Genomic DNA, 26,462 nt, shown 5'->3' with positions numbered 1-26,462 from the left:
ATGAATGCCTGGTCCGAGGTCACTAAAATAGACAAGAATCACGTCCATGCTTCATAGGGAATAAGGTCATTCATGGGATCAGTTGTCATCAGACTGAAAAAGGAGACATGCTACAGAACCAAATAGCCAGATGACTTGGAGCACACTAGAGTCTGCTGGGCTGTTCAAACTAGAGGCTTCAGAGGCTGCAGGAGGTTGGACCTGATCACTGAGATGGTTTGAACCACATTCATCCTGATAATGTTGCACATGCAGTACTAGTAAAAGAGCAGGGCATGAGGCAGTCAGTAGGCTGATAAACCTCAGAGAAATGCATTCATTAGATGAAGCTTGTAACCAAAGGTGGAATGGTCTTTCAATAGGCATTTGAGTTTTACTGAGAAGATTCCCCATTCAAAAAAAATGTCATTATTTATCTAGCAAGTCAGAGAACACAGACTGAGAGGAGGATAGGTTTCTTTGCTTATGGACACCCATCCTAAGAAAAGCAATGGTGATGGGTGCTCCCCCAAAAAAAAAAAAGAACTAGGCAGTTTAGAATATAGAATATATATTTATTGTCTTGGGGGTGTTGAATCATAGGTGACCCCTAAACTCTGCCTTCTGTTACCCACTGGCTACTGGCTCCGAAGAGGATCAAGAGCCAACTCAAGGGTCATTCCCATGCCACTTGTCTGTGCATGAGCAAGGTATCTGTCTGGGTTTCCTTTGAATTCTAGTTGCTCCCTCACTTCAAGAACATCCTGGAAATGGACCCTTGTGTCACTCTTATAGGGACATTAGATTGTAAGCTCCACTCCGGAATGATGGGCACTTACTGCAAAGCACCGCATAAATGTTTTAGCTGTCTAGAAATAAATTATAATAAATGGCATTTTGTAAGTTATACAGCATTTATTCTCTAGGTGACAGAATTTACAACAGCAAGTCCCCTTCATCTGGGGATGTGGAACCAGCGAGGGGGTTGAACTGGTGTAGGTTTAGGTAAAAAGCAGCGCTGATGCTTGATTAAGATAAGATTTTATCTCTGCTTCTGCACAGTATTTATAGCCATATTTACGTCTTGTGTGTCACCTCCAAATAAACATTTCCTCTGCAAGTAATATGCTTTTTTTTGAAGTCCGTGAGTGCAATATTTGTAAATAAAGTTGATAATGAACCCGAGATATTAGAAGCCACTAAGGAGTTATATAAACACTAGGGTATTTAAGATTTTGTTTTTTAACACTGTGGATCTTCCTTGAAAAAGATCCCAACAGGGATCGAAACATTGGAATAAGATACCATGTTAGAATAAAAATTACATTTTTTCACTAAAAGAGAGCGCTGGTTTGGAAACTATTGGTGAATGCTAAAATTACCGTGCACCCCTCCTTATCCTTATTGCCTTGTAGTGAGGATACTCATTGGAGAATTATTATATATATATATATATATATATATATATAATACACAAAAGCCATGAATATCTTGTAAATTATATCCTGATAAACGGTGAGTACTGATGTCATCAGTTATAAACGTTTAGTAATGATGTCACATGACTCACTGAAACTTGTGTATTAAAATAAAGTACCCCCTGTTCAGGGGCGCTTCGCCAATGAGGCGACTTGAGACTGTCGCCTCAGGCGGCAGCGCCCCACTAGGTACCAGGGGCGGCAAAAATGCCGCTCCTGGTACTTTAAGAGCCGAAATTTCCGTTTTTCAAACTGGAAACTCTTCTAGCGCAGAGAGCGCAGTTAGGCTCTCTGCACTATTGCACTGGCCCTCTCTGCAGCTCTGGTGGACCCCCCCGGACACCCTCAGGCGCATAAAGGTAAGCACACGGGGGAGGGGGGAGCGGCAGCAACTGCTGCTGCCTTGGGTGGTAGAGGGGCCAGGATCGCCCCTGTTGCAAAATATGAGGATATTATAAGTTACCTCGGAATTCCATGAACTGTATAAAAACACTCAGCCTAAGGTCTCGTGTTTTTATATGGTCATGAAACTCCTCAGTGATATAATATCCTTATAATTTACTAGAGGTGGTACTTTATTCACTATATATACAAAATACACAAAATCACGTAACTCCAAGGCTATATAATGTTTATTTGATCCCGCCACTACAATTCTAATCCCAGAGGCACTGATGCACACGGGCTACACACACTGTAGATTGAGTGAAACTTGCCCTGGCAAGCTTAAGGCTTTTACCATGACCACTACCTCCTAGAAATCCAGTTCCAAAATTAGCTTAATATTATTTTTTGTAATCATTTCTTAACAAATATTATAGGTAAAGGTATAACTCAGGACACGCACAAAATGAAACAACATATTTTATTGCATTAAAAAATTTACAAAGACGGAGCAGCTGACATACAGTATAAAAGGCACAAAAAAGTCATGGAACCCATAATAGTGCTGGGGGAACTTATAATGTACCCAAATGTCTTTCTTAGGGCTGTCTTTAGTGGTGGTGGGGACTACAGAAAATAAGACTATCCAACCTATAGCTCTTTAGCTGTTGCACAGCTTCCTGCTCCTACTTGTGGCTGTCGATTGATAATGGTTGTTATACCTCAGAAACCGCAGATGGGCTACAGTATTGTTAATACTATATTAATTTGTTATTATGGCTATGTCACCCACAATACATGCTGTCCCCTAGCTATAGTACATTCCCACAGGCTACTAACCCTGCTCCCCACTATAGGCACCATCTCTCCCTACCATACCTGCTATCTCACAGCCACACTCCCTTCCCAGAGACTATTATCCCACTGTTACTATAGACACCATCTCTCCCTACTATACCTGCTATCCCACAGCCACAGTCCTTTCCCACATACTATTATCCTACTGCTACTATAGGCATCATCTCTCCCTACTATACCTGCTATCTCACAGTCACAGTCCCTTCCCAGAGACTATTATCCCACTGTTACTATAGACACCATCTCTCCCTACTATACCTGCTATCCCACAGTCACACTCCCTTCCCAGAGACTATTATCCCACTGTTACTATAGGCACCATCTCTCCCTACTATACCTGCTATCTCACAGCCACAGTCCCTTCCCAGAGACTATTATCCCACTGTTACTATAGGCGCCATCTCTCCCTACTATACCTGCTATCTCACAGCCACAGTCCCTTCCCAGAGACTATTATCCACTGCTACTATAGGCACCATCTCTCCCTACTATACCTGCTATCTCACAGACACACTCCCTTCCCAGAGACTATTATCCCACTGTTACTATAGGCGCCATCTCTCCCTACTATACCTGCTATCCCACAGTCCCTTCCCAGAGACTATTATCCCACTGTTACTATAGGCACCATCTCTCCCTACTATACCTGCTATCCCACAGCCACAGTCCCTTCTCAGAGACTATTATCCCCACTGTTACTATAGGCACCATCTCTACCTACTATACCTGCTATCCCACAGCCACAGTCCCTTTTCAGAGACTATTATCCCCACTGCTACTATAGGCACCATCTCTCAATGATATATATGTTTGTGAATCCCAAATTACCCCCTACAGACAGCTCTGTTATCTCTGTTCCCCCATAGTACTCGGGTGGCAAAACGTCTTACATTAGGAACCCATTACCCTGCTATCTCACCGCCATTCAGTATGGCAGAAAGGACAAACAATGAAAGGGCTGTTGGCAAACAGGAAGTAGTGCATTAACAGAGCCAGAATCATGCAACATTTATTACAGCAAATATTATCTTTCCATTTATAAATTATTTCTCAATAAAAAAAAAAAGAACAAAAAAACAAAACAGTAAAGTTGCAAAAAGTTGACAAAGTTAGTTCACCCACTGCCAGCACTGACGCTTTGCAAAAATAGGATTTCGAGACATTATGTTGCAAGTAGAATTTTTACCGTGCAGAGCAAGACATTAATACTAGGGACAATGGCATTTATTCTACACATTTACATTTTTTTTAATCTGCCTTCCAAGATTAAAAAACTAGGAATGTCTTTAAAACGTCTCCTGTGTCATATAGTGTATTTCCACTCCAAGTAAATACAGCTCTAAAATGGCAAATCATTTCAATTAAATGGGATTCTCTTCAATAAAATCAAATGATCCGTTGCGTCAAAGGGGTCAAAGCCTTCAATGCCAAAGGGACCGGAAGCGGCGAGAGGTCCCACTGCCACTGAAGAAATTAAAGGCACTGTTGTACAAATCACTGAAAATTTTGGTTATCAAATATCTTTTAATTCAAATAGATTTTGAGAGCTAAATTAATATATTAAATTTAAAAAGTTACACAAAAGGTAAATCATTCTGATCTGAGAGACAAATTCAACCCCGACCACCGGAATTTTATTTCCCGTAGAATTTCCTGTTGAGAAGAAATATGAGCAGATTCACATTGACTTTCGCTTTGTCGAACATTTTCATCACTGCGACTCCATCGTACTGCATCTGGAGCAGATCCTGCAACGCAAAGGCACGGCGTCAATGACTTTTATTAACTGCTGGACCACAGGAATAAATCCCAGAACGAGTTGATTATAAAGAGAACCAATTATAAAACATAACGTTTAAAAAAAAAAAAAAACATGAAATATTGAGATTTACCATAGCCTGGTTGTATTTTCTATCTAGTATTTTCTACTCCCAATTCAAAAATTCAGAAACAAGGAAATTGTTATGTGACTGCATTTTCCTGCATGTTTTTTTTTTACAAAATGTATCAGTTAATAGCACTTCTCCAGCAGAATCCTGCATTGAAATCTGTTTTTCCAAAAAGAGCAAACAGATTTTTTTATATTTAATTTTGAAATCTGACATGAGGCTAGACATGTTGTTAGTCTCCCAGGTGGCCTCAGTCATGCGACCTGTGATAAATTCAGTCCCTCTTTATTTCTGCACTGCAAGTTGGAGCATGACAGAATCTTTTTCAGGTTACAAGTAAAGGGGGAAACACTGGATGTATCACAGGGAATAAATGGATCTATTAAGTCTAATTTCTATAAATAAATACATATATATTAGTGATGTGCTCCTTCACAAAATCTTTAGGTCGCAAGCTCCTCTCCTGCTTTCCAGTGGCTGCAACCTTGCACTGTCTGCTTGTGGCCCCTAAATTTATAGACTTGCGCTCGGGCACATACTGAGGCAGCAACTAGTTCACCCAAAAGACCCAACCCCAAAGCACAAAAAGAGTAACATTGTGTATGCAGTGCAGCGAGGAATGCTCCGATTTGTATGTGGGAGAAACCAAACAACAGTGTACCAGTGTATGGCGCAGAACAGAAGGGCCAGCTCCTCTAGTCAGGACTCAGCCGTGTACCTACATCTAAAAGAAAAAGGACACCGGTTTGAAGACTGTCAAGTCCAGAATCTAGACTAAAAGGGGCGGGCTTCAGGTTCTTAATCATTTCAACAGGAACTGGGGAGGATCAGGGTCGGAACGAGGGAGAATTGGCTCTTTTTTTACCCTGCCTACTTACAACTGAGCAGGACCCCACTGTGAGTAGGATAAAAGGGTAGTCACATTAGAAGTTGCTTGCACTCCTAAACACATTTTATTCACCTTCTGTTAATTTCCCTTTGAAAAGACACAAGAGTATGAAGTAATGGTTACTGTGTGTATGTGTCTGTATAAACATAGAAGAAATTCGAGTGGCACACTGAATGCTGAAAAAAGTGTTAAATTTATTCACTCAAATACATACAGACAAGGGCAACGTTTCGGACCACTAAGGCCCTTTGTCAAGGCCCACTGGAATTTCTTCTATGTACCTACATGACCCGCATGGCAGGAGTGGGTCCTCCGGTGTAGCACCTGGTACCACAAAGGGTACATGATCAGGGGTAGAAGCACTCTACCATATTGTTGTGTCTGTATAAAGGCATGAAGTCAATCATAAAGAGAACAATCTGACTGTGTCAATATTTAGTTATATGGGTGCTTTTTAAATAAAAAATAATAGCATACTGAAAGTATTCTTTTACATGAAATGCCTTGTTTGATCATAGATACATAAAACACACTCTTTTAGGAAGGCTGGAATACAATTTGCAATAATCACAGGCTATTTCCTTGTCTCCAGTTAAATGGCCTGTATATGTTACAGCTTGGAACTGCAATAATGGCAAGGTTTTATGGCTTAATTGCACTACATGGAAGGAATAGCAGAGAGCTCACAGACTGAGCATGCTCGAAAATTTATAACATACAGGAAGATGTTTAGTCTCTATGCTACACCACGGGCAACACTGTATGTAAAATATTTTATTAACTGCTTATAGAGTAAACATACCCTGTATAAGCAAAATTTACTCTAAAGGCTGAATCAGCCACTAGGCTTTATAGCATACAAGTGTAATTATGTAATTTGCATAAGGGAGGGGCATTATGAGCCATTTCTAGGGAAATAATTTGGTATAATACATTTATTGCTCATGGGCAGATAAGAATTACACTATGGCTGAGAGAATGTGTTTTATGATTCAATTTGAAATCATTTCATTTCTCATACACTTCATCTGGTTAATTATCAAGATTATAAGGAACTGATTACCTGAAAGTGAAGCTGGACCTTCTCCATCTCAACACCAAGAAACTTTGCCTTCACTTCAAAGTCACCAACTTCATCCCCCGGGGTAATGTCAAACAAAACATTTTTAAACCTGTAAGAGGAAAGGTTGAAAAGAAAATGAAACTGCATAATCTGGAATGGAGAATAATTAGCAGTTTTTGTGCCTCGACATCTATGCAAACTGGTGTAACAGGAATATGAGAAATAACAAACAGGCAACAGAAGGGAAGGACAGATTAAAGGGACAGTATAATCCCTTTTCAGCATCGGGGCTGAATGAATGGGGCTTGAAGATGCCTTTTGTCTAAAACCTAAATAGAGCAGATTCTTCACCAAATATCCCAGTTTCAATAGCAGAGCTTTAGAGTTGTAGCCCAACTCCAGAAATTGCGTAAAGATTCTTCAAATGTTCAGTGAGAGAAAGATGTGACTGTGTCTTACATAAATACAAGGCTAATGTCGAGTTGCCCGAGTACACAGATACTTATCAATACAGATGGTCGAAATGATTCCCAGAGGGCTGCCACTTACTGGTTGGTTTGAAGTCCTTCGATTTCTAATATGACTCCTTTTTCATGTAACCTGGCAGCTGTGTACTTCAGTGTGGATTGTTTGGTTTTCTTGGAGCCCTTTTCTTCAGCCTTCCCATCAAGTTTTATAGATCGTCTGGAATTCCTGGAAAGGGATTAAAGTTTTAGAGCATGATCTACAGGCTGGGCACCATCCAACTGCTTTAGTTTAGTCTAAGCCAATGCCTCTGTAAAGCTGCCAATACACATACCATTAACTGGTACTTCATTTTGTACAATTACTGGTACACATATTGTGGCTTGCCAACCATGATGTTACAATACCAGTCAGTTAAGGAAGCGAGTCTGAAAACGTTAACAATTCATATACGTCAGGCAGTGTATGGTGCATGGGCAGATGAAGTAGTGAAAGGGCAGCTTCACTTTACTTCCTGCTGTTCTGATTGTTCTTTGCAGGAACTATAGAAAATGGCACTATGTGGCCCTTCAAATGCAAAACACCTGCTGTTAAATTTGGAGGAGGTTCAGTCATGCTGTGGGCTGTGTGGCTAGTTCAGGGACTGGGGCCCTTCTTAAAGTCGAGAGTCGGATGAATTCAACCCAATATGAAAATTCTTCAGGATAATGTTCAAAGTTCAAAGTTGAAGTTACGCAGGCAGGGGTTGAATATTCCAACAAAACAATGACCCTAAACACACTTGGAAATCTACAAAGGCATTTATGCAGAGGGAGAAGTACAATATTCTGGAATGTCCTTCACAGTCCCCCTGACTTGAATATCATGGAAAATCTATGGGATGATTTGAAGCAGACTGTCCATGCTCGGCAGCCATCAAATTCAACTGAACTGGAGAGATTTTGTATGGACGAATGGTCAAAACTACCGCCATCCAGAATCATCAAAGGCTATAGGAGTTGTCTAGAGGCTGTTACATTTGCAAAAGGCTCAACTAAGTATTGATGTAATATCTCTGTTGGGGTGCCCAAATTTATGCACCTGTCTAATTTTATTATGATGCATATTTTCTGTTAATCCAATAAACTTTATGTCACTGCTGAAATACTACAGTTTCCATAAGGCATGTTATATATTAAAAGGAAGTTGCTACTGAAAGCTCAGCCAATGATAAACAAAACCAAAGAATTAAAAGGGGTTCCCAAAATTTTCATATGACTGTATATGGTAAATAATCCAGAAATAAATGCTGCCCACTATTATGGTTTTGATTCCATAAAACAAAAAAAAAAAACACAGATTTGTAATGCTGATTTGTGCAACATTAATTAAGAAGTGTTGAATTTGGGCAAAAACTCATTCTACATGATATATAACATTCTATATAACAAGTAGAGTGTACCAGTGCCTACAATGAGGGTTGCAGGAGGCGGCATAGCGCCCCATGCTTGTCAATTGGTCAATGTCTCCCTGCAGCCCTTTCTGGAACCATCTTTCAATGGAAACTGTTCCTAGAGAAAGATACTCACTTCCTAGTCAGGTTGTCTAGGCAGGTCTTAATATAAGTGTTGTAATAATTGATCTGCTCCTGATAGAATGCAGTCTTGGAGTTTAGTGCATTCAGAGTCTGCTGCAGCTTCACCAACTCAGCTTTTCGGCGCTGGCGATGTCTTCTTTGGTTCCGGATATCCTGGTTGAACAAAGGGCAGACATTTAGAATACAGTTTTAGATTTACAAATAGATATTTTGCACCTCCAAGTGATTGTTTCTCTATTCATATTACCGCACAGGATGAGGTTAGTAGATGCAGAAAGAAGATACCCAAAATCTGGTCCTGAAGGGGCAGTATCTACTATGCCAATGAATACATTATTTCAGTGACACACAGTGGATGACGTCTTGTGACACACGTGCAACACTAACCTTCGCAATCTCATTGATAATTTCCTGGTACTTTAATTCCTCAGTCACTAGCCCAGCTTGCTCCAGTGTCCGCAAGTTTCTCAGGATTTTCCTCTTCTTTTGCTCCAGTGGCAGCTGCCCGTCTTCGAAGACAGAATGGCTTCGTTTCATTTTGTCGGGCGTTTTGGCATCTAAAGCTGCTCGTTTCTCTATTACCATTAAGTGTTTATTTTCCTTTAAGAAACATAAATCATCCAGGTTAGTACTGCTGCTACTGGGCATCTCTCATTTACACCTGTTCGGCATTTGTTTCATGAGTTAGTAACCTGAAGCACTGACATTTTATACAAATTAAAATTTGTGTAAAAAAACAGTTGTTTGGCCAACCTATCTTTTGTGAAACCACATCAAAAATGAAATCCGGGAAGATCAATGAGCCGATTTGGCACATCAGGACATCAGAGGAACCAGAAAGGCACAGGCACACATAACCTAGACTTCCATCAGTCACAACCAGGTCATTTTGGCCCTTCAGTCGTGCCATTTGCATGCATAAACACCAAATCAATTGTCCTGAGGCATGACCTGTTTTATATCAAGTAATGGGGTTTGTATGAAGTCAACATTGTATACTGTAGTCAATCTTAAAGGTAGTTAAATGAAAAGAAAATACGGCATGATGTGAAAAATATTGGAATCTAAGCCACTGAAACAGAGGTGATTCTTTGATATGAGGCGCCTCGGTCAGCACCTGTAATTAGGCTCTTAAATGTACCAGGAGCAGCTTTTTTACTGCCCCTAGTACCTTGCCCTGTGCTGCCGTCTGAGGTGAGTTTTTTTTTAACTTTATTGGCTCAGCGCCCTTGCACTAGACACTTATGTCATTTCATCAACCATCTGCAATGTGCTACAAGGGGCAGCAGTTACAGAAGTAAATTGTGACCATCTGGTAATTTTCTAGCTTTCCAACCACTGGTGAATGGTACAATATGCCCACACACATGTGGATAGCAGGGTTACAATAATCTAGCTCTTAAAAGAAACAGAACCCGCAGCCCCTCTCATTTACTGTTTTGCCAATGCCAAGTCACAAGCAGATCAAATTATCTCATGAGACTACAGGTTGCTCTTTCTAGATTGCTGCAGTGCCAAGCAACTCAGTCTTTGGGCAACAAGGCTTAAATTGACTAACTGCCCAGCCATATCGGCCCCTTTAATGGTAAGAGAGCTGAGGGAAAACAGTCTCTGTCATAACTTATGTATCATTTTTTCTGACAAGCTTCTACAAGCTTTACTTTTTGGTGGTTTTGACTGTACCATAAAGTAATCTCCTAGGGCAGTACGCCATGCCCTGTGCTAGAACTTTGGAAAGAGAATTCTTACCATTTTAGGATTATTCAAATACATAGGAAAAAAATGCTGGTCACATATGGCTGGTCTACGTTTACTACTGACACAAGGACCAATTTTTGTTTTAAAACAGTTTATTACGAAAATGACAGCATTGAAATACTGGAGTGTGTGTGGTTGCCTTAAAGGGATTGTTCACCCTTAAATTAACTTTGAGTATTATGTAGGGAGTGATATTGTGAGACAATTTACAGTTGGTTTTCATTTTTTATTTCTGTTTTTTTTTTAGTTATTTAGCAGCTCTCCAGTCTGCAATTTCAGCAATCTGGTTGCTAGGGCCCAAATTAACCTAGCAACCATGCACTGATTTATATAAAAGACTGGAATATGAATAGAAGAGAGAATGATTAGAACAATGAGTAATAAAAAGTAGCAATAACAATACAGGTGTAGCCTTGCAAAGCATTTGTTTTTTTAAATAGGATCAGTGACCCCCTTCATTAGAAAGCTGGAAAAAGAAGGCCCGGATCTGTGGAAAGGCCACCAAGGCTTGGACCTAGGATGGCAGGATTCTAGGGGGCGGCATGCTGCCCAACCATTCCCACATTGGTTTAGAAACACTGGGGATGCGCAGGAGATAAAATAGTTTTTTACATTTCCCGATGATGAAAATTTGCGTGAATAAAAGGGAAGGGACGAGGGTGATGAACGTCGTCAGGCCTAGGGGCGCCTGCTATGTAAATCTGGCTCTGGGAAAAAGTCAGAAGAAGGCAGAAAATAATTCAAAAACTATAAGCTTAGAATTAGGCATCCTATAACATACTAAAAGTTAACTTAAAGGTGAAATACATAATTCCTGCAGGTAAATATCCCAGTGACCTGGGCCTCTAGTCACTGTAATCACCCTCTGCTACATCAGGAGAGCACACATGTTGTATCACACCCCGCAGCTAAACTAGCCAGATATGTTATAAGCGGGTACCTGTGGCAAAGATGCCGGTGTTTCCAGGATTTCTGTTATTGTCTCTCCAGACTGAGTTCGGATCACATCCACTATGAGCTTCTTTGTCCTGCATGAAAAAGTATAGAATAAAAAAAAAAAACCACGCTTTGGCCAGTATTTACATTCTTTTATCTCATGGCATAGTTTAAATTCTTTCATATAGTTCACTGTAAAGTTTATTTCAAATAGTAGCCTGGGTGGCAGACCTGTGTATATTATAAGGAACTCACTTGATCATCAAACTCTTCATGTCTTTGTCTTCACCTTCCCGTAAGCCAAGTTTACTGGTAAGAGAAAGGGATATTTCTGTCTTGGCCATCTGGCTGAGCGTGTTTTCTTTGTTAGGGTCATTGGAGTCGACAGCACCCTCACCTGAAAGAGGGATCAGAAACAGAGAGTTCAATTTCTGGGAAGGACGGAAATGTGACAGGCAGGAGCTAATTTAATTAAGAGTCAAAACAAGAAGTCATTCTGAAAACATTTGTGGCTGCATGTGGTTAGCACTGACATATGGTTTATATAGTTCAATTTCCTCCTTCGTAGATGCTGCTTTCTGCCGGTCTGCTCCTGTCTGTTCCGAATACAACATGCCTTAATGACATAAACCTGAACATTCTTACGTGGATAAAGCATGCACGCATTTTGGCAAGAGTTATTTGCAATTTACTATTGAAAACTATATTTGTCTGTCCCTACTTTCTTCCTGCACTGCTGGTCCTGATTACACATTCCACTGAAACAATGCGGCAGCAGCCAGTTCCCCTCCATCTGAGAATGTGTCATTTATAAGTAATGATACATAATGGGAAATTAAAAATAATAAATAGACACAGACTTTCCTTTGGGTCTTAATTATTTCAATTCATCTCAACTATTTTTATTGTGTTTTCCATGTGACGCAGAGCAGGAAATGTCCAAGGACAAATATGACAGAAATAAAGACAGAGTAGTGCGGTAGGGCACTTGGAAAGAAATAACCCTGCATTCTTTACCCAGAAAGGATTCAACATCAGGGACGGTTCCCAGTGCCTCCAGCAGCTCGTGCAAAATGTCATTGTGGTCTGGAGAAATGGCGTCCTGATGTTCTAGAAGAAGCTGTGAGAAACAGAAGGGATAGCTGACTACCAACTACATTTATTTAGTAAAGGGTAAAGGTATATACAATTATTTATTTGTATTATTTATATTTTATTAGTGTTTTCCAAAGTACAAGGTGAGCAGGCAGCAAGGTGCACGGAGTCCCACCCCATGCAACAAGAAAAACAGCTAGGTCTAGTAACTTACAACTGATTGGTTTCATTGCTGTTACTAGATCTGACACATTTATTGTCCTAGGAGCAGCACATTCTATCCTCACCACTCTTTAGGCATTAGGTTAATTTCAGACAGGAAAACTCTCCTAACCCCAGTCTTGCCACCAGCCCAATAAATAGTCACTGTCTATAACATCTTACAGCAGCCCCTCTGGCATTCGTTGTGAGGCAACTTCGGAAAACCGAAGCACTACATGACATCCCGCAGGCAATTGACATTCTTGCCGGTGGGAGGACATTTTAGGGAGATCAGTCGCCCGCAGTAGTGAAGATTTATCGCTTGGCGACTAATCTCCACCGTGTGCCACCAGCCTAACATAGAAATATGCCACTGCATATGGTGCAACGAAGTGTACATAAAGTTAAAATCAATTGTGTAAATAATTACACAAGAGAAAAAATCACAATGCACTTTAACTAAATCCAAGTAGATTACCAGGAAACATAAGGAAGGTATCCCTGCCCTGTGGAGTTGTGAAACGGACCAATGTGTGCCGGCACAGATATTGCCTATTGTCCTTAGCTACCTTGATCCTCAAGATATAACAGTAAAAGAACATGTAAACTATGGATATCATATGCTTGTGGAACACCATTCTCAAAAATGATCAGTTAGTGGCAAGACTATTTAAATACAGGTATAGGATACATTATCTGGAAACTAGTTATCCACAAAACTCCAAATTATGGAAAGGCCATCCCCTATAGACTCCATTTTAACCAGCTCAAATTCTTTTTAATTAGTTCCCTTTTCTCTGTAATAATAATACTGTACCTTGTACTTGTTCCTATCTAAGATATAATTAAATCTTATTGGAGGCAAACCAATTCAATTACGTTTATTTAATGTTTATAGGATTTTTTGTAGACTTAAGGTATGGAGATCCATTTTGAATAACAGGTCCCATACGTGTACCAACATCAGTATTCAAGAGTCTTGTTGTATACCCACTTACCAGTACTCAAATTGCTGTAGGATCCCCCTGACACCCCTCTCTTAAAGGATCACAGAACTCTCAAGAATTCAGACACTCTCCTACTGACTCAACCCCAGTAGCCATCTTGTTTGACACCAATCTTCACTTTACCTCTGTACGGACAAAATAATCCATGCCCCAATCTTGCCCAGCCATTCTTAGTTATGCCCTGACAAACCCAACACCCTGTCCACTTTTTGATAAACCCACCACTTTTGCATTCTACTATTTGTGCAACGTCTTGCCTACAAACAATATAAGTAAATATGATTTAGGATCTGATGCCAACCCCCTATCGTTTTCCTAGAATGTGCAAACCAGGGAGAGGAGGGTCAGTATCCCCATTGTAGAAAATGCAACTGCAGATGCCAGGGGTTTTTAAGACTGTGACTTGACTTTATTTACAATATGCAATATAGAAAAGACTGTTGTCTTTTTTCAAGCAGATCTATGACTACATTGAATACAAAAAGCTTTGTGGGTCTCTTTGTGTGATATATAGGGATAAGAAGTGGCAGCAGTGCATGACAAAGTGGCCAAGCTGTCACTCAGAAAGGTCATTTCAGAAAAAAGCAAATCACTAGTGTAATCGGCTGCTTCCTTCCTAGTGCAGTAGATAAGGGCAATTCTCCGGTATTCATACTGCACTGCTGTCTAATGGGACCTCAGTGAGCACTAAAAACATCACTGTGTCATAATTTGAACTTTAGTGCATCCTGTTTATTCACAGCATTTTATAGCAGTTTGAAGCTGGATTTACCAGTTTGTGAGGGAAAGCCTTATTATTTTAACGCCCACTCATCCTTAAGAACACAAAACAAAAAAATATATGGTTGAAGCATCTGTCCAGCATACACACTTCAAGCCTATGTATAGACACACACATGTTCAACAACACTACAATTCACTGGGGAACCTTAACTTATGTACAGGTCAGTGCACCTGAGCTTCATCTCAATAACTCAATAAAGGCAGAGGCACAGAAATGACCCCAAGTACGTTTCTATGCGTCTTAAATACAGAACACAGCAAGAGATGACAGGGTTTGCAAGGACATATATTTTTTTATATTTTCAAAGATTTTGTTCTAAGTCGACCAAGGTCTAATTATCTCAAATGTATTATGTAATATGGAGAGTACATAGTAAGTGAGTGCAGGGATGGAACTAGGGGTAGGAAGAAGAGGCCTGAGTTAGACTGGGTCAGCGGGGTAAAAACCCGGGGGGCCGCACTGACCTAGACCCACACCCTTTGTAAGAGCCCACGCTACCCCCTGATCTCCCCAGCACCGCGGCTTCTACTAAAGAACAGGTACACGCAGGGAGGATGGGAGGTTGCAGGGGCCTGGAGGGGGGTTGTGGTTCTGGGGAGGTGGGCCCAGAACGGGGGTGGGGGCCTGGAGGTGCGTTGTAGCTGGGGTGGAAGCCTAGGTGGACCTCAGATCTTCCAGTCCCATGCTGGCCTTTGGTGTGGGCCGATTACCAGTAGAGCAATGTTCCCTCTAAGCTGTGTCGCTCGTGCTTGCACAAATTTTGAGGCCAGTGCACACAACAGTGGTGCGCACAAAGACATTTGTGTGAAAGCTTTTGCATTTATTCTGACCTGTGCACACAGTTTTTAAAAAAGTTGTGTGCCCACAATTATTTTTTTCTGCATATAGCAGGGAGGGAACATTGTGGAAGGGGTGAGTAAGCAAGACACCAGACCAGGTAGTATTGTCTTGAATGGAACCACTTGGCCCAGCTCTGAGGGAGCTTGAATAAAATATACTTCAGGTTCCAGTGTTCTAAAACTCTCCACAAGCAGGGGGGCTTCTGTCCTGTTCTTGCAAACCCAATGCCACCAACTCACCCACCCCATTTTCCTCTCCATTGCTCAGGTGGGATCTCTATTGTAGCAAACACACTGGGGTCACTGTTCTTATGTTGATTGAGTCTTTATTGTTTGGTCCCTCTGCCATTCATACTTCCATACCGAGTAAAGGATAACTTCCAAATATATACTCTCACTTTCCAGTAATACTTTGCTTATAAAGGTTTGGTTCTGACCCATAGTCCATGTTATAATGCTATTTTCAGCATTTGCTACTACACAGGTAGGCATATAACAATAGGAGAAAAACAAGTGTCAATTCCTTTTGAATTGGAGCACAAGCTGCTCCCTAGCATGTACTGTCCATTATGATGTTATGTTATTGTAAGTCTCTGCACTTCCTGTAAAGATATTGTGAATTATGATAGCAACCAGCAATCTTACTATCCATGCATAACCCAGTACAGGTATGGGACCTGTTATCCAGAATGCTCGGGACCTGGGGTTTTCCAGATAACGGATCTTTCCGTAATTTGGGTCTTCATGCCTTAAGTCTACTAGAAATTCATTTAAACATTAAATAAACCCAATAGGCTGGTTTTGCTTCCAATAAGGATTAATTATATCTTAGTTGGGATCAAGTACAAGCTACTGTTTTATTATTACAGAGAAAAAGGATATCATTTTAAAAAATTCGGATTATTTGGATAAAATGGAGTCTATCGGAGACAGCCATTCCGTAATTCGGAGCTTTCTGGATATCGAGTTTCCGGATAAGGGATCCTATACCTGTACAATGTAACCATCAATGTGTGTTAAAAGTGTACCCAGTCCACTGCAATGAACAAGGAAATCAGCCTGTGTCACAATGTCTCTGAAGAATTGTATTAGGTAATTGTATGAAAGTGGTAATAAAATTACTGCCAATTGTTGCCACAAACAACTTGGATAACGATTAACTAGAAGGCCAGTAATTTGCAAAAATCTTGTAACACAAACAACCCTTTTATTGCTTGATGAATGTTTGTCTTATAACAGAAACCATTCTGGGTCGGCATTAAAGGCTCCAGTTCAGTTAAGACAGGATTTATGCTCTATAAACAGTAACCAACCAACCCACTTGTTCAAGTGATAATGTTAGACCAGTGATCCCCAACCAGTAGCTCATGAGTAACATGTTGCTTTCCAAACACTTCGATGTTGCTCCCAGTGGCCTCACACCGAGTGCTTATTTTTGAATTACTGATTTGGAGGCAAGTTTTTGTTGCATAAAAACCGCATGTACTGCCAAACAAAACCTCATGTAGTGGACAGTCCACATAGGGGCTACCAAATGGCTAATTACAGCCCTTATTTGGCACCCCAAGAACACTTTTCATGCTAGCATTGCTCCCCAACTCCTTTTACATCTGAATGTTGCTCACGTGTTCAAAAGGTTGGGGATCCCAAAGTTCGACAGATGTGAACTAGGAAATAATGATTAAATAGAAACATTGCCAAATTTACGTTGTGTGACATTAAATTAACTCAGTGTGACTATGGGCTGTTCATTGTGTTTCACCTTGATGTCCCTGAGCCATAAGCAAAGTGGCAGCAGAAACTGCACTAAAGAGATCAAAATAGTTATTTCTTCAACTTATTTTTATTTATATCACACCCAATGTTTTGGAGCAATGGTGGCACATATTAGGCGCACTTTGGATTTTTTTATTTTTTTAAGCGTCGCACATTCCAAAATGGAAGGCACAAATTCATGAATTGCCTACGTTACTCAGATCACCTCCATTGTATGTAGAGGGGTGGGTAGAACAGAGAGGAGTGGGTTCCATACCGGTAGCTGAAACTTTAGACCGTGCTACTTAATTGCCTTGTGGCTCGGGCACAAACAAGTCAATATTTCTATCATAATTAACCTTTGCTTTTGACTGAAATATATGAGTATTCGAGCAGGAGGTTTTCCTAATTTTTTCCTCATGCCTGAGTGGGATTGGGGCAGAGGATTCCTTATGCACATAAACACATAATTTATACATTCTGAGGGCTAACAAGCACCATATGGAAGATATAATGGTGACTCACTCTCCCAGCTCCTCCGCACTCCCATCCAAAGTAATTGTTATTACAGAGAAATGCACCATATGTAAGACTCATGTAGCACCCAGCAAAATATTAGCAATTTTAAAACTTACTTTTAACAAATAGGTCATTTTGATTGCATATAATCACGAGCAGGGCTGCCATTAGAAATCACGGACAACAACATTTTCTGGGCCTCACAGACAAGTAGAGCACAGCCGGGCCCCCCTTTAGGTCCGGCCCCGGTACAATAGTACCGCCTGTGCCTCCTGATGACCCCTTGGATGTTGCTCTCATTGGCCTCAGACTAAATGCTTATTTTTGAATTCCAGGCTTGAAGGTAAGTTTTGGTGCATAAAACAAATATAGAGCACTGGTATAATTAGCCTTAGTTGTATTCTTAAAGGTTTCTTGAACCCCTGCTTCCATCCAAAGCAAAATCCAGTAATGTAAACAAGTTAGGGGAAAGAATACCAATAGGCGCAAAGCTGCTGCACAGATGCCTTTATTCACACTATTGGTGCATAAAACCCCAGTGTAATGTCAAATAGAGTCTCCTGTAGGCTGCCAGTCCTAGGGCAACTAAATGGCCAATCATTGTTGTCCATTTTTTATGCTTGAGTTGCTCCCCAACTCTTTTTGCATCTGAATGTGGCTCATGGGTAAAAAAGGATGGGGACACCTGCTCTAGTGGGTTATGACAAGAATTTTGTAAAAACTTCTTTCCTTTATTGCCCTAAAGGAAATAATCCCTATTCATGGAAAATGAATTAAAACAGTAATTCCCAGCAAATGTCAATCAATTTCTCCTTTAACCTGTGTAGCGATGCAGGGAGACCTTCCATACATTCCCAGTGTTGACTATACACTAAAAAACAGGATTCATCCTATAGTCCACATTTATGTTATTACAGGTATGAGATCCATTATCCGGAAACCCGATATCCAGAAATATCGGAATGGTCGTCTCCCATATGCAACATTTTAAAAACAATTTCCTTTTTCTATGTAATAATAAAATAGTATCTTGTACAGGTATGGGATCCATTACCAGGAAACCCATTATCCAGAAAGCACTGAATTACGGTTATGGCCGTCTCCCATAGACTCCATTATAATTAAATAATTCAAATTTTTCAAAAATTGTCTCTGTAATAATAAAACAGTACATTTTACTTGGTCCAAACTAAGATATAATTTATCCTTATTAGAAGCAACACCCGTCTATTGGGTTTATTTAATACTGATATGATTTTCTAGTAGACAAGGTATGCAGATGAAAATTATGGAAAGATCCATTATCCGGAAAACCCCAGCATTCTGGATAATAGGTCCCATACCTGTACTTGATCCCAGAACACTGGTTGCCCCCACCCTACATCAGGATTTTAAAAAGCGTAACCACAATAACATACTACGGGTATGAAAAAAAGGTTAGTGAATTACTGGGTCAGTCGACTTGGTCTATTTACACATCCTCATAAACCATAACCTAAATAAGCTGCAGCTGTCTATCTGACAAAAAGTAAGCCCCAATTGTGTTTTCAACAGTGTGGCAAGTTTTTGTTTTACACAAAGTTGTTGCCCCACTCATTTTTATACTCACTGAATGTGTGTTAATAATTTCTTCAATGGAAATGTATATGACAGGTTTGCTCAGGGTCACCAAGTCTGAAAACTCATCAATATTAAATCTCTCCTCTGGTTCCGGAACCTCACAAGCCGACTGGAAGAACTTCCTACGAGACAAAAAGGAAATGTTTCTCTCAATCTTAAAAACAGAAAGTTGTACGTAATGTATGTAGAATTCCATGGTGAAGCAGTGCACATTGTTTAAATACAAAGGGATTGCTTCATTATATTCTAGTACGCACTTTAAAAATGTATGGTTTTGGTAGCACAAATCCAATTTTAGGTTGACTACCAAAAAACTTCATGTAACCATATATGTGCCTATTTGCAAATAATGAAAGGAGGATCAGATAACTCCATACACAGAATATCCAACATTCCCTCACATTTCTTTATGGCTATTAGTACAAAAAAATGATCTTTTGTGTACAATTGAAATGGACTGAGTTTGCATACTCTTGTTACCCACCACAATTAGCTGTGTGTGCTGGCCTCAAGCAGATGATTGGAGGATATGTAAATTAAAGGGAGAAGGGCCACCATCAGAATTCAAGGGGCCCCGAACAAAATTTTCTGGGCCCCGTTACAAGTTAAAAAAAAAACAATACATTGGTGGCCAGGGACCAGTACATGTATAAAGAAACATTTGTGGCCAGAAAAAAACATCAGCGCCCCAGGACCCCAAGTTCAAAATAAAAATGAATGCCCAAAGGTTTAAAAAAAAATGTGGTGTTCAGCATGGCTCGGCATGTACTTCGGCACAATGCAGCCCCTACTTCAGCTCAACTCGGCTCCTACATTGGCATTTCAAGGGGGGCCCGGCTAATCCAGGAAACGTAGCATTACCGGGCCCCCCTTAACATATAGAAGCCATGGGTCCCGGGACAATTGTCCCCCAGTGCTCCCCTGATGGCAGCCCTGAAAGGGAGCCCGCTACCTGTATATACCTGACTGATTGGCAAATAAACAATGATGTCTGATGTGCCAAAGACAGATACAAATTCCATAGACAGGACTCAACCACAAAAGGAATCTCTCCCATATGCTGTATCTAATGAATGGGTAACCCCCGAAAAGGCTGCTGTTTGTATTGCATTGTGAAAAATATTCCCTGTTCGTGCTGTTCCTTTGTGTTATCATCAGTTTATAAAGATGTAAATAAACAGACATCTATGGGGAGCTCCAATAAAGATAATATACATTTTTAGCACAATGTGACACCAACACCATATATTATTCATAATTGCCTACACAATTAGGCTTTTTTACATTTATTTTATATGTCTCCTTTAATATTTATAGTCTTACAGTCCAGACTACAATAGAGTGGAGAGTGCATACAATAATGAAGGGGGGATATCAATTATATGTTTGAATTAAAAAGGGCTCACTTCGACTTACTGAGATGACTGGACACATTTCTACGGCTGGCAATCTCAGACAAATGAATAACTAAGGTGCTTATTTTAGAAAACAGATTCATGTCAGTATATGTGTAGTGATTAAACATAACATTTCCCAAAATCGTTCTTTTTGATGGGATAATTATGACGGCAGCTAACTCATTTTCCATCCATGAACATGAGCTGGGTTTTTATTTCCAACAAAAGAACAAGGATTAAAATAAGAATAAAAAATGCTTATTATAGGATGGACTCATTGCTATTAAGGCTGCTAGGTCTGATAAGCCTTCAGGCTTGTGCCAATTAAAAGAAAATAAACCCAAACACTGAGAACATTCCCAAGCCATTAATAAACCAAACGTCATGTCCCAGTCACCTCTAAGGCTGGCGACCCCCTCTCCCACTACCAGAGGACAAGAAGCTGTCAGAGTGGTGTTTATTTCCCATAGAACTTAAAGAATGATTGAAGCAGAGACAAAAATACACATAAAAACATTTATGCCTATAAATGATAACTGAGAGATGATGCATTACATAAGAGAGGCAGTAATATTGTAAAATGGCACTTGCTTTTGGGCACAGTACAACTGGGAAACTTGCAACACTAGTCTATTCCGAGAACCGCCAGATATGCGTCACTTGCGGTAAACAGAAAACATACAGTACAATATTTCCACTTTTCTCCATTACATCTCCACTGACACTTCTAAATCAGATGGATTTTCCCAGTTTGACTAATAAGACATTTCCTGCCATTGTTTACAGATGGGATAGGAATAAATACGCACTTTCACTTTCATAGGGCGTTGGGGGTCAATAACAGGTAACAGAAATCCCCCTCCAGTTCAGAAATACAGTATGACCAGGGATATTTAAAGGGTCACTACAAAGCACTACCTATGCTGCCATTGATTTAGAGCAGTGATCCCCAACCAGTGGCTTGTGAGTAACATGTTGCTCTCAGATGCCTTGGATGTTGCTCTCAGTGGCCTTAAAGCAGGTTCTTATTGTTGAGTTCCTGGCTTAAAGGCGAGTTTTAGTTGCATACGAACTATGTGTATTGCCAAAAAGAGGCTACTGTGGGCTGCAAGCCCACATAGAGGCTACCAAATAGCCAATCACAGCCCAGGAACATTTTTCATGATTATATTGCTTTCTGACTTTTTACATTTGAATGTGGCTCATGGCTAAAAAAGGATGGGGACCCCTGATTTAGAGTATTACCAAATACAACTTAAAAATACAAAGGGACTTGCGTTTGCTATGAAAAGTTTAAACTTACTATCATGTTAGACTATCATTTCCAAATTACCCGATACCAAGCCCCATTGATGGCTAGGCCATGCCCCCTTCTGGCATTATGTAACAAGACGAATAACACGATAAGGACCTGTGGGAGTTTATAAGAAGTTTGCGGTCAGCCTATCAGTGATTCAATGGCTCTTTAGGCAACATCGCATCCCTAGCCACTCAAACCTTTGCAGAAGCAAAAGAAATAAATACAAATTATTCTAAGTATTATATATTTCCATGTGCATTAACTAAGGCCACTTGACTTTTCTCCACCAGCTTTGCACTGACTAAGAGCCTAAGTAACAGTGTTTCATGGGTCCTAGGCATTGACATAATCATCATTCATATCTTGTACATGTACAATTTCCTTGAAGTAGAAACCTTGGTCATTAATTTGGAATGCTGATAAGCACTGCTTTAAGGGGTGGCCTCACTTTTAGAATGTTATAGAATAGCCATTTCTAAGCAACTTTTCAACTGGTCTTCATTATTTTTTTTTTTTTTTACAATTTGCCTATTTCTTCTGACTTTTGTATGCTTTCAAATAGGTGTCTCACTGACCCCATCTAAAAACCAAATGCTCTATAAGGCTACAAATGTATTGTTATTGCTTTTTATTATTAATCTTTCTATACAGGCCCTCCACTATTCGTATTCCAGTCTCTAATTCAAATCAATGCATAGTTGCTAGGGTAATTGGGAACCAAACAACGCGATTGCTGAAATTGCAAACTGGAGAGCTGCTGAATAAAAAACTAAATATATCACTCTCTACATCAGTAATCCCCAACCAGTAGCTCATGAGCAACATGTTGCTCTCCAACCCCTTGGATGTTGCTCCCAGTGGCCTCAAAGCAGGAGCTTATTTTTGAATTCCAGGCAAGTGTTGGTTGTATAAAAACCAGGTGCACTGCCAAACAGAGTCTCAATGTAGGTTGACAATACACATAGGGGCTACCAAATGGCCAATCACAGCACTTATTTGGCACCCCAAGAACATTTTTCCTGCTAGTGTTGCTCCCCAACTCCTTTAACTTCTCGATGTTGCTCACAAGTTCAAAAGGTTGGGGATCCCTGCTCTACATCATACTAATGAAGTGCTGAAGAGCTGGAGTATAACGATTTTACAAAGACGATTTCCGACAGGTTATACAAAATAAAACTAAGTAATTCTATATAAACATCAAAAGCCAGCAAGAAAAAATAGTATCATCAATTTGTGATAAGTATAATAAAAGGATAAGTATAATATAGTGAATAAAGTACCCCCTTTTGTAAAATATAAGGATATTATAAGTTACCAAGGAGTTTCCTGACCATATAAAAACACGAGGCCAAAGGCCGAGTGTTTTTATACAGGTCAGGAAACTCCGAGGTAACTTCTAATATCCTCATATTTTGCAACTGGGGGTACTTTATTTATTATAATACACAAGTTTCGGTGAGTCATGTGACAGAAATGACATCAGAACTCACCGTTTATAACTGATGACATCAGAACTCACCGTTTATAAGGGTATAATTTATAGGATATTCATGGCTTTTGTGTATTATAAAAGTATAATAAAAGGATTTTACCTAAATTTCTGGTGTGTTTGGGAGAGGTAAGGGTTCATGGAAGACATATGGGCATTTTCGCCATCAAACAGTTTATTGGAAGCCGCATGCTGGAGAACTTTAGCCACGGAGCCGAGATTCCTTCTCTGATCAGAATGTATCTGCCCTCCAGCAGTTATATCTATAATATCAAACCCGTCTGGCGCAACAATGGCTGGGTTCATGTACCGGTAATAAAGGAGGTTTCCTACAATCTGCAAGGAGAAATGGATGCATAATAACAATTGAATGCAATTATTGAGAAAACTTTTTCCTTGGCAGTGATGGTATGTTAGGAGGTGCGGAAAACAGACAATTATAGACTTTATATGAGCACTGATGTTGGGGAAAGCTTTACTTTGTGGAGCATGCACTTTTAGATCATCCTAAAATATTAATTAGAGATGACTGTGAAGGGCCCTTAAGTAGATATTCCTCTTCAGCCAAGTATCTCATGTTTCCCATGTGATATAATGTCTGATTTGTCAGCCACATCTGCAGATTATTAGTACATTATACAGGAGAGGCTGGTTTCATTATGATCGATCACTCCAACAGGCGGCATATTTTATATATTATACTGTATATATGTCGTGTAGCCATTTCAGTATGGACCAATATGTTTTGATATTGCATATCTGAACTTGGTAGCCCCTTGGGTACTACATCAATGTGAAGTCCATAATTTGCTAATCTATCCAATATTTCTATTGTGTTATAACCATGACTCAGCTAGGACTTATGTTCTTGCACTGTCCAATGTGTGTTAAGTCGCAGGTACCTTTAATAGTTCATCCTCCGTTGCATCAGGGAACTTTTCATGCAGGGAGTTTTTCAGAACTTTGGCAACATATCTCATTCCATAACTTTAAAAGAACAAATGAAAAGTATTAGTTAAAGAGAGAGAGAAACAGCCTCCCATTTCTGATTAAAGTTCTTCTTGTTGTGCAAACTTAACCACATGCCTCTGCAATTGTTATTGTGATAATTAGTCACTACAGGAAAGAATCTAGTCTTTTCACCCAATGAGCTAGATATGTTAGACGCATACATGGGTTGTAACATTAGACCATCTATTCCTAGCTTTAGGACATGGTGCAACCTCAGCTTTTCTCCGCAGGCAGAGAGAAGTCAATGTGCTAAAATCAGTTCTGCATTGACAGGCACAGTGTCAGCTGGCGTGCACACAAATATGGAGGATATCACTGCAAAAATGCATAGTTCTAAAGCACTGATATTCACTCCATGGGGTAAATTTATCAAAGAGTGAAGTTCCGCCACTAGAGTGAAATTCCACAGCTCTCCATTCATTTCTATGGGATTTTGAAAGGCGTATTTATCAATGGGTGAAAGTGAAATTTCACCCTTTGATAAATACGCCTTTAAAAACCCCATAGAAATGAATGGGAAGTGGCGGAACTTCACTATAGATACCCCCAGGTGTCTACATGCATGATAATGCCATGGCTGTCAGTGCAGAGACAAAGTAGAGTGGAGGGAGCAACACTGGTGGAGAAAATCTAAGGCTTTGCCTCATGTGCCCTTAGCCTTCAGGTGGCCATACACAGTAGATTTAGACTACCAACTTGGATCCTTCAGACCTATTCAGCAGCTTATCTACCAGTGTATGGGGTATCCAAAAAGATATATGGCTGAAAATCAACCAGATATCAACTGGACAGGTTTGAAAATCCGATCAAACGAGGAGCATATTGACATGTTCATATGACAGGCCCCTATGGAGGTTGCAATCGTTGGCCCTTGAGCCAATGATCCAATCAGCCCGATATGGCCCAGTATAGGGTTGCCCAAATCATGCCCAAATCTGATCATTTGGCAACCTCACCATGTATGGCCAACTTTAGACTAATGGCACATGGGCCAGATTTCAGCTTGAAAATGCTTGTGTGTGTATTTTTAAGACAAGGTCTGCCCTGTGTGCACAGTAACAGTTAGAGGCATTGGAAGTCAATGGCATAAGGCACATATGGTATCAGGCTGAATGCTGTTTGTTTTCTAAATCATTCTGGTGTTCCTGATGAAACTGATGAAATACCGACTCTCCCTTCGTCAAGAAATACATTAGGTAAACATAAGATGCCTTTCTGTATGCAGACAAAACAAGCGATAATAGGCAATGTAACATAGTAACATAATAAGTAAGGTTGAAAAAAGACACACTTCCATCAAGTTTTTTTTTTTTTTTTAATCTGCCTAACTGCTAGTTGATCCAGAGGAAGGCAAAAAAAAACAAACATCTGAAGCCTCTCCAATTTGCCTTAGAGGGGGAAAAAATCCTTCCTTACTCCAAAATGTTAATCGGACTAGTCCCTGGATCAACTTGTACTATGAGCTTTCATCCATAACCCTGTATTCCTTCACTTGCTAAAAAGCAATCCAACCCCTTCTTAAAGCCATCTAATGTATCAGCCTGTACAACTGATTCAGGGAGACAATTCCACATCTTCACAGCTCTCACTGTAAAAAACTCCTTCCGAATATTTAGGCAGAACCTCTTTTCTTCTAATCCGAATGGGTGACCTTGTGTAAATTAAGTGGTGCTTCAAATCTGCATGTAGTCATAGTAGCCCGTTTAAGGAGGTATCCTGGAAAATATCTGTTTCATATTGCAGCAAAAAGGGAAGTTTCAGCTCCTACAGTAATATTGTCTAGAGCGGAGGCATTGCTGTTAGAGTGTTTATCATTACATTAGTATAGCAATGGTCAGGGCAAAGATGTACCACTTACGGGATGAGATCCAGAGAGGAGAATATGGATTGCAGCACTTTATCTGTCACTACTCGGAGACTTTGGATAGAAGATTCTAATTTACTGACCACCTCTGGGTGAGACAGGGCCTGCTCCGTCGTAACGTCATATGGTAACTTACTGCAAAAGCAGAACACAAATATAAAATCATTTCAATTCTTTCCAAGACATTCAGGAATATTTAAATAGCAGGTTTGTTTTGGACAAGTCAAAATATGTGCTGCGCTGCTACAGTGCAAGTAAATGCCAGCAGGGTTATTAATAATTGTCCTTGAACGATTACCAAGGCAG

General features: G+C 40.1%; 1 protein-coding gene across 3 annotated transcripts in view; it reads right to left on the bottom strand.

The window, feature by feature from the left end:
- Positions 1–3,692: 3,692 nt before the first annotated feature.
- The window catches only part of iqgap2.L (IQ motif containing GTPase activating protein 2 L homeolog), a 174,560-nt gene continuing 151,790 nt past the window's right edge, over positions 3,693–26,462 (bottom strand). For all 3 annotated transcript variants that reach the window (XM_018265345.2, XM_018265360.2, XM_041568925.1), the window contains 12 exons: positions 26,151–26,291; positions 24,184–24,268; positions 23,385–23,617; positions 19,085–19,217; positions 12,293–12,395; positions 11,531–11,672; positions 11,280–11,367; positions 8,969–9,181; positions 8,574–8,734; positions 7,090–7,233; positions 6,541–6,649; positions 3,693–4,447 (listed from right to left, as the gene is read on the bottom strand). In XM_018265345.2, coding sequence (XP_018120834.1) covers positions 4,334–4,447; positions 6,541–6,649; positions 7,090–7,233; positions 8,574–8,734; positions 8,969–9,181; positions 11,280–11,367; positions 11,531–11,672; positions 12,293–12,395; positions 19,085–19,217; positions 23,385–23,617; positions 24,184–24,268; positions 26,151–26,291 — 1,666 coding nt within the window. In that variant the 3' untranslated portion in view covers positions 3,693–4,333. The remainder of the gene's footprint in view (positions 4,448–6,540; positions 6,650–7,089; positions 7,234–8,573; positions 8,735–8,968; positions 9,182–11,279; positions 11,368–11,530; positions 11,673–12,292; positions 12,396–19,084; positions 19,218–23,384; positions 23,618–24,183; positions 24,269–26,150; positions 26,292–26,462) is intronic.

This window comes from Xenopus laevis, chromosome 1L, assembly GCF_017654675.1.
Source record: "Xenopus laevis strain J_2021 chromosome 1L, Xenopus_laevis_v10.1, whole genome shotgun sequence".
In the NCBI taxonomy this organism is placed as follows: Eukaryota; Metazoa; Chordata; class Amphibia; order Anura; family Pipidae; genus Xenopus; species Xenopus laevis.
The sequence above is the reverse complement of the archived record's forward strand: the minus strand, read 5'-3'. Positions and strand labels throughout refer to the sequence as shown.